The 7,746-nt window shown below is 38.3% G+C and overlaps 4 protein-coding genes across 4 annotated transcripts in view; 1 reads left to right on the top strand and 3 right to left on the bottom strand.

Annotated features, from left to right (window-relative positions):
* LOC127749283 (uncharacterized) overlaps nucleotides 1–1,006 on the bottom strand; it is a 1,902-nt gene extending 896 nt beyond the window's left edge. The window contains exons 1-2 of the mRNA XM_052266784.1: nucleotides 860–1,006; nucleotides 333–546 (exon numbers count right to left, since the gene is read on the bottom strand). Of these exons, the coding sequence (XP_052122744.1) occupies nucleotides 333–546; nucleotides 860–885 (240 nt within the window). The 5' untranslated portion in view covers nucleotides 886–1,006. The remainder of the gene's footprint in view (nucleotides 1–332; nucleotides 547–859) is intronic.
* A 664-nt stretch (nucleotides 1,007–1,670) lies between these two features.
* On the bottom strand, nucleotides 1,671–5,243 carry LOC113201886 (serine palmitoyltransferase 1). The gene is made up of 11 exons (XM_052266747.1): nucleotides 5,127–5,243; nucleotides 4,838–5,026; nucleotides 4,643–4,750; nucleotides 4,472–4,570; nucleotides 4,212–4,374; nucleotides 3,967–4,099; nucleotides 3,740–3,869; nucleotides 3,430–3,627; nucleotides 3,234–3,345; nucleotides 2,889–3,148; nucleotides 1,671–2,811 (listed from the first exon to the last, which is right to left on the bottom strand). Exons 2-11 carry the CDS (start codon nucleotides 4,892–4,894, stop codon nucleotides 2,641–2,643), a joined length of 1,431 nt encoding a protein of 476 aa, XP_052122707.1. The 5' UTR covers nucleotides 4,895–5,026; nucleotides 5,127–5,243; the 3' UTR covers nucleotides 1,671–2,640.
* Nucleotides 5,231–7,381, top strand: LOC113201887 (RNA-binding protein NOB1). Its single transcript, XM_026415851.2, has 7 exons — nucleotides 5,231–5,380; nucleotides 5,540–5,672; nucleotides 5,759–5,964; nucleotides 6,045–6,545; nucleotides 6,633–6,872; nucleotides 6,961–7,096; nucleotides 7,172–7,381. Exons 1-7 carry the CDS (start codon nucleotides 5,312–5,314, stop codon nucleotides 7,288–7,290), a joined length of 1,404 nt encoding a protein of 467 aa, XP_026271636.1. The 5' UTR covers nucleotides 5,231–5,311; the 3' UTR covers nucleotides 7,291–7,381.
* A 98-nt stretch (nucleotides 7,382–7,479) lies between these two features.
* The window catches only part of LOC113201906 (ribonuclease P protein subunit p40), a 20,397-nt gene continuing 20,130 nt past the window's right edge, over nucleotides 7,480–7,746 (bottom strand). Inside the window, exon 7 of the mRNA XM_052266740.1 lies at nucleotides 7,480–7,692. Coding sequence (XP_052122700.1) covers nucleotides 7,497–7,692 — 196 coding nt within the window. The 3' untranslated portion in view covers nucleotides 7,480–7,496. The remainder of the gene's footprint in view (nucleotides 7,693–7,746) is intronic.

The following is a 7,746-nucleotide window of genomic DNA, read 5'->3' as shown; positions in this document are numbered from 1 at the left end:
TGTTGGTGAGTGGATCGCTGCGCTCCCGGCCTGCTGGGCGAGCTGACGAGGACGCTTCCCGGAGCCAGCCTTTGCACGACGCCACCCATGTTCCACGTTCCGCGCCTCTGCCCTGCTGACCCCTCAAAAGTAAGTCGTGTTCAATGTGAACAATCGGATCAATTAGCCTGCACATTGCCGAGTCCGTCGGTACCAAGTTTGTGGCGGTCGGGCCCATAGTACCGCCCCCAACACATGGACCTCCTCATGGACCATGCCGGCCGCCACAGCACACTCTCCATTAGACAGCTCTAAACCATAAACACTACCACTGGCATTTGATTCTCATTTACCTTGCAAGTAGTGTCCACTATCACCAATGTAGGGTACTGCCATGTGGTTTTCTTCTTTGAAGATGTTTGCGAGAGGAGGAATTCCAACAAGCCGTTGTCATTTTGAACCAAGTGAATTGTAGATGTTGGGTCTCTGTCGGATAGTTGTTGCAAAGAATCAAGTAGCTTTTCTTCCTCATTGAAGCCTCCCGTCTCCTCACTTCTCATCAAGGCTCTAAAACACAAAATTAGATTACAAGAGCATTATGTACAGCTCGCTAAAAGCATACCACATGGTAGAAGCCTCGGATTAGAGATGTCTCAAGCCGTAAGCTTTTTAGAGCTTTCATCTGCAAGCAGCATTTGAATGTGGGTGGGTTTCACCTTCAATTCCATATTGATAGTGGGCTAGAGAGTGGGCCTGAGCTGAAGAGAAACGCTTTGCTCTGGCTCTCTTCTTAGGGTATGGGGTTTGACTGAGTTTACTTCACAACATTTGATTCATAACAGACAATAAAAGGTTTATTCATACGATGGCTCGCACTTACAGTTTTCCTTCTCCTTGTTCCAGCATCCTTCATGGGTCTGCTTGCAGTCGATTCTCGTTGGGAATGGCCCAGAGCCCAGCCAATATTGAAAATGGGATGGACAGTGGACCTGAGCCTGAGCGATATAAGAAAAGTAAGTGAATTGGTACATCTTTATGACCTCAAAATCAGAACTACATAGTAGAAATTTTAAAGGAGCTTAATATGTAAAGATTAGTTTAATGCTCAGAGATTTAAACACAAATATTGAATTCTAAGACTTGATGAAAATAAATAGTGCCATTCTAAGCAAAATTGTGACCGTTCTTTACATGAAATTGTACTCACCGTGTAAAACGATCCAAGCATTGTAGTCTGACGATGGAAGTTTGCCCTCAGTACAGAGGGATCATCCTCATCATCAATCTCCAAAGGAAAAATAAACATCTACATCAATTGAATTTGTGCTTTAAAATATGAAATCCTATTCCTATCCCATCTTATAAGGACAACAGACTCTTGCTCTTCTTCTTTTGATGGGAATCATCTAAGAAGAATAGAAATACAGATTAAATATACAGTATACAATAAAACTTATCTATGGACTTCAATAATCTTAGTTTAGCATGAGTCAAGGAAGTTTCAAAATTAAATCTTGCTATCAATACCTGCATTGTGGATATTGAGAAACAGAAGATTCTGCACCAAAGCTATTATTAGTTGTTCTCACGCGCTTTCCACGTCAATTGCCAGCCAATTCAAATCCATCTACCCAAACAACTCCGATTGTCGGGGGTGGCGTGGCGTGGTGAGTGGAGAGAACATACACCGGTAATGTGTCAAAATGTGTATTTCATGAGTGAGTTTTCACGATAACACTTTACAAAATTGATTCAATATATCAAAAAAGAAAGTCCGATAAGGCCACAGGATTGTGCTCTTAATAGTAATAAGTAGAAAAAATACTGAGAAAATCTAGAACTGTGTCTGTGCACACTAACAAAATAGGTTTTTGAAACTACCATGTTTCTTCAACACAACATAGACACCAGTACACATTCCCTCAACCAGGCAACTGCATTACAAGCAAAATATCAGTGAAAAATACTAACAGTTGAAATGCTGTTCCTCTCTTACTATATCTAAATCACAGAACCAGAGGAAGTTAATGGACATATTCTGTGTGTTTCTTTTATAAAACTAAATGGAACTTGGACCCATACATGCTAGACGGAGTGATTTAATTTTAAAACACACAGGAATTACTTGAGGAAATATGACAAGGGCAGCAATACAAAATCACTATAAAACAGATCTGCCTTCATCAAAAAATTTAAAAAAAGCACACAGAACTTTGACATTCAATTTGAGTACAGGATACATTAAGTTAAGCATCTATTAGGTGTTCAAAGAACACGGTGATACCAAACCAACAGAATAAGACAAGTTTAGGGTAAAAAAGGTAACTTATTTCACCATAAATGCAACATGTGTAGAATATCGGCTATATAATATGTTAAAATACAGACCTGAGCGCAAGAGTAAAATATATGGAGTGAATTGTTGAAATTGGTGTTCACACATGTGAGGTGACATGCAATTTCAAGATAGTTGATACAATTATATATATATATTATAATGGAAGTAACACTCAATGCCAGAGGACAACATAAAATTTTCATATACTAGATGCAAAGTGACAACTTAACTCACATCTGGGTTCACACACTGTTTGATCTGAGTACTATTAAGAATTGCAGAACATTCCATTGGTGAGGCAGTAGTTAAAATGACATATCATTTTAAGACAAAGAGAATTCAGAAGAAGCCTGTTGCAAGACTTTCGAGGCAGCTTCTACTTCAGCTGGGGTAAGATCAACATTTACAGTGATACGAAGAGAAGGAGTACGAGGACGAGCTTCCATGTGATCCAAGTATGATGCTGGTATAATGGCAACTCCATTCTTGATACACTAAAATATAAGACAAGAAACCATTTAGATACAAAACAAACTAGACTTTACCAATGCATTTCTGAAGACTGTCTTACATATTGAGATATACTATGCAGAAGTGAGCGATGTTTCTCAGCATCCTGAGGTGGGTTGGTCAGGTACAGATGTTTCACTGGACTTTGAATATCACCAGACATACTATAACCAAATTCTGATAAGTTTGCCAAAGCATCATGGACAAGCTGACACTGTTTGTGAAGAACAGTAATGAGTTCAGGATTTTTTTCTATTTCTTCCAGAGATGCCATGGCAGCTGAAGTAAGCAACGGAGGGAGGGATGCAGAGAAACAGTATCCTGAAACATTCAGAAGGAATCATAGTTTCAGTTTCACCATACATAGCTTATAAAATGAATTTTTCACGAGAACAAAGAGGCATACCAAGTCCTGACAAACGCTGATGTTCAACAATGAAAGAAGAGCCCACACAAAATCCACCAATGGAACCAAGTGCCCATTCCATGCTACCAACAATCAGATCAACATCTGCTCTCTGCAAATTATAAATAACAGGGGTTACAAAGCAGAAGGCACATGAAAGGCAAGGAAATTTTAGGGATGGAAAAGAATATCTTACATTGATATTGTAGAACTCTGTGACACCTCGGCCAGTTTCACCTAAAGTGCCAAATGACACATTTTCATCAAGAATAGTACGGCACTTAAAGCGGTGTGCTAATTCCAGGAGTGCAGGTAGAGGACAGATTTTCCCAGTGTTCATATATATTCCTTCAATAACCAAGAATCGCCTCGTGACCTTAGCCTTTCGGGGATTCTGAATTTAACAAAAAGACGGGAATTATTATTATTAACTCATTACTCATAAAAAATATTACTATTCCTGTAAAAATTTAAAGCGAAGGTTTTCCTAATCCACTTTGCATTACCTTTCCTGCTTCAGCTTCAAATTCCAGCATCAATTTCTCCAAATCTTCTACATCATTGTGTTTAAAATAGCAAATCCTACTCCTGGATGCATCCAAGCCTTTCTGAATTGCAAAGTTCACCTGCTCATCACTAGGAAGACAAACAAAACAGGTCAAACTTGTCAAAAAAAAAAAAAAAAAAAAAAAAAAAAAAAAGGTCTTTGGGACTGTCTTTAATTAAAACTTACACAAAAATTATGTCGTTGCGCTTAGCATATGCTGGTATGGCACTTGCAACAGTGGAAAATCCATAAGCATAAACACAAGCTTCTTCCATTCCCATAAACTTTGCCAATTTTTCTTCTAGTTCCAAATGTACATCTGCATACAAATAGATTCACAGATTAGCATGATGAAGTTCGTGACACAATCAAATTTAAACATGTAGCTTAACTGTTTTAAATTTCCTTCACAAAATTGATGGTAAACTCACCAACAGTTCCATAGAAACCACGGGGGCCACAAGATCCAACTCCATACTTGCGTATACTTTGAATTGCACATTCTTCAACCTGAGGTTTGTCTACAAAACTTAAATAATTGTGTGTAGCAAGATTCAAGCACGGCTTTCCATCAACATCAATATAATGGCCTGCCTATAAGTTCAAAGAAATATATTGCAGATAAACTATGTTTAAATTTTGCAGTGAAATTTAACCAAAAAGATTTGCAGTATTGCAATAGTAATTTTACCTTTCCCGTTACAACATGAGGCTTCAAGGCAGGGTGATCTTGCGGAGTACTCTTCACGAGTGGTTCTGGTGTCCACTCAGATATAATTTTATCCTCCTCCTAGGAGGACGAAAAAGTATGTAGCTGTGTGTACAGGAGCGACTAAAATAAAACATGGATAAAACTATTTACCTCTTTTGACAAGGAATGTCTGTGGTGAGATTTATAACTTTTCCGGAAGATGAACCAGATCAGCCATGCCACCAGGAAACCCTCCAAGACAAAGTGCAAAAGCGAAGCCTGAAAAGAGATTCATACACCACTTTTAGACTGGTCGTTTAATCAATAAATAAACATAATATCAGTAAAAGTTTGAATGTTACTCACGTCCTTGATGTCTCCCAGGAAGCCATTGATACTAGTTGGTAACCAGTAACTGCCCATTGCTTAAAACGTTCTAATTACAACAGCAAAGGGCGTGTCGACTTGCTAGAGTTCACAGTTTATCTAGGTTGGCGGACGCCCTTATCTTAAAGTACCTCTAGAAATGACTCAGTGATGCACCCTCGCTGCAAACTTCAAGTACTGGAAATTTTATTTGAAGTTTTCCTATCTTAAATATCAAACAAACCTGACAATAACTGTAACGAGGAAAGACTAGACACAAAACACTAACCGCTCTTCTGTGGCCTGGGGTTTGGAACGAACAGGAAAACAGACGATATTCCTCCTCGTCGCCGTCGCGGCCTTGCAATACCGTGACGCGTGCGACCACCATTAGTCGGCTGCTTGGGCTGGGAAAACACACTGAGACAACGTGGTTTTACAGCAAAGGTCGAGCAGGTTTGAGTGAATGCCGACATGGAGAGGAAAAAGATTGAGTATTTGGTCGTTGACACCGGTGCTTTTCTGAAAAACGCTTCGATTCAGGTAAAATTTTACAATATGAGTTATTTGGCTTCGTAGTGTATGGTGGACGTTAAGGTTATGTTTAGGTTATACGTTCTGATTTACCTTACGTCGATCTACATTTCATGATGAATTGAATTGAGATGTTTTTCTATTGATAAAGTTTGACATTCCATACAGGATCTTGGTGAGAATGTTGTCACATGTCAGGAGGTAGTTAATGAAGTGACAAACAGCAGACAACTCCGTCGACTTGTAGTTCTACCTTTTGAGCTTCAAGTCAAGGAAGTGTTTCCTGAAAATGTGCAATTTGGTATGTTTCGCAATTAAACCATTGCATTTAAATTTCAGCTAAATTTGATCCTATTTTTCAAAATTTTCTCTTCATTGTTTATGCAGTCACCGAGTTTGCAAAGAAAACGGGAGACTATCCAAGTTTGTCAGCTACTGATATAAAGGTCATAGCTCTGACATACCAACTCGAAAAGGAGAAAGTGGGTACTGACCACCTAAAGAAAGCACCTGAGGCACAGCGCACAATTACATTCCAAAACCGACCCGTCGTTGATCCCAAAGACGTTGCTGGATTTTATATTCCTTCCAAGGTACATGTTGGTTTGGGTCCTTCAAACATTTCTGTATCATGTTTCTACCTTTTAAAACTGATTTTTTTGTTTTTGTTTAGGGAATGGATGGTGAAAACATTGAAGGTGATGAAGAATCTACATGTACTCTGAGTGAAAAGCTTTCTGGTTTGGACTGCAAAGATAGTTCCAGTGAAGTTGAGAAGACCAATGCTGCAGATTCGACAACTGTTCCAGAAAACATTGCAGTATATGATGATGAAGAGGATGAGGAGGAAGATAATAGCTGTATTGACAATGAAAATGATGAAAAAAATGAACTAAATGAGCAACAGGTTGTAGAGGATATAGACCCAACAACAGTGCTTGTTAAAGTAGAAAATACTTCATCCCCATTACAAACCAACAACAGCAGTGAAGAGGAAGCTATTGAAAGTGAAGAGGAAGATGAGGAAAACTCCGATAATTGTGATGATGATAGCGATGAAGGTGGATGGATCACTCCTAACAACATTAACCAAGCCAAGAAGCAGATGAATGCCCAGTTTGAGGAGGAAAAAGATGTAACAGTTGCCTGTATAACAACTGATTTTGCCATGCAGGTTTGTAGTCAGAAAACTTGAATATGTTTTTGTTAGTAGTTTCCTACTATTTTGTAAGATCAACTTTATGCTGTTCCTCTCTTTTAGAACGTGTTGAAGCAAATTGGTCTACATGTGTCATCAGTCGATGGGTTTGTCATAAAACAACTACGTACTTTTATCCTTCGGTGCTATGCTTGCTTTAAGACAACTAGTATCATGACTAAAGCATTTTGTCCCCACTGTGGTCATAAAACGCTTAAGCGTGTGGCAGTATCTGTTGAACCAGATGGTTCTCAAAAAATACATATAAATTTGAAGAAACCTCTTACAACCAAAGGAAAAGGGGTAATCTCATCTTTGGATGCATCAATTTTTCATCTTGGTTCGTTTACCAATATGGTTTTAGTAGTGATTTTCTTTTTTCCTCTTGCAGAGTTCAATTCCTACTTGGCAAGGGGGGAAACATGCAAACAATCCAATAATCTTTGCTGACCAACCAATGCCTGATCAAAGGCCATCCCGCATAGCTCGTACCAAGACAAACATACTAGATGTTGATTACATTCCAGGTGAGATATTTATACTGTACTATTAATTGGAGTTAAGATTTTCTGATTATTATTTACAACATTAATGTTGAACAGGGTACTCACCTTTTGCTATGCGTGACACTACTTCAAAATCTGCAATGCTTGGCATTCGAGGAAATCAGGATGTAAAACATTGGATGAGGAGGAATCCCAATGCCAAGAAGAAGAAGTGAACTTTCATATACTCATCTGTAAATTCATAAGCTTATAATTTAAACTGATTTGTATTTTGTTAATTTAATTATATTGTTAATGAAGACTTAAGTTCATATATTTTAATGAGTTACTCCCTAAACTCAAAATACACTCAAACAAGTCAAAACTGTATGAGCTAGGTCCAAAAATTAAAAATACCATAAACATGGTTTTTTGACGATATTTATTTTATCATTTTGTTATTACTGATATGAGAGACCAACTTATAAGTGTTCACAGGCTTTAGAATGACTGTGTAACTGTTGTCTCCATCTGTGTAGAAAACATGTGGTCTGGTGTTCCAACTTATTGGAATGTCAGCAAACCCTTGCACGTACATGCTGATCCATGGTATGCCATTTCGTTCTGAGAAGTATTCCCTGAAAATAAGAATGTGGTTTAGCAAAGCATCTAAGCATTTTAAGGTTTTAAAA

This window comes from Frankliniella occidentalis, unplaced genomic scaffold (assembly GCF_000697945.3).
Source record: "Frankliniella occidentalis isolate FOCC.00 unplaced genomic scaffold, Focc_3.1 Scaffold3, whole genome shotgun sequence".
NCBI classification, from domain to species: domain Eukaryota; kingdom Metazoa; phylum Arthropoda; class Insecta; order Thysanoptera; family Thripidae; genus Frankliniella; species Frankliniella occidentalis.
This window is presented reverse-complemented; position numbering and strand designations above follow the sequence as displayed.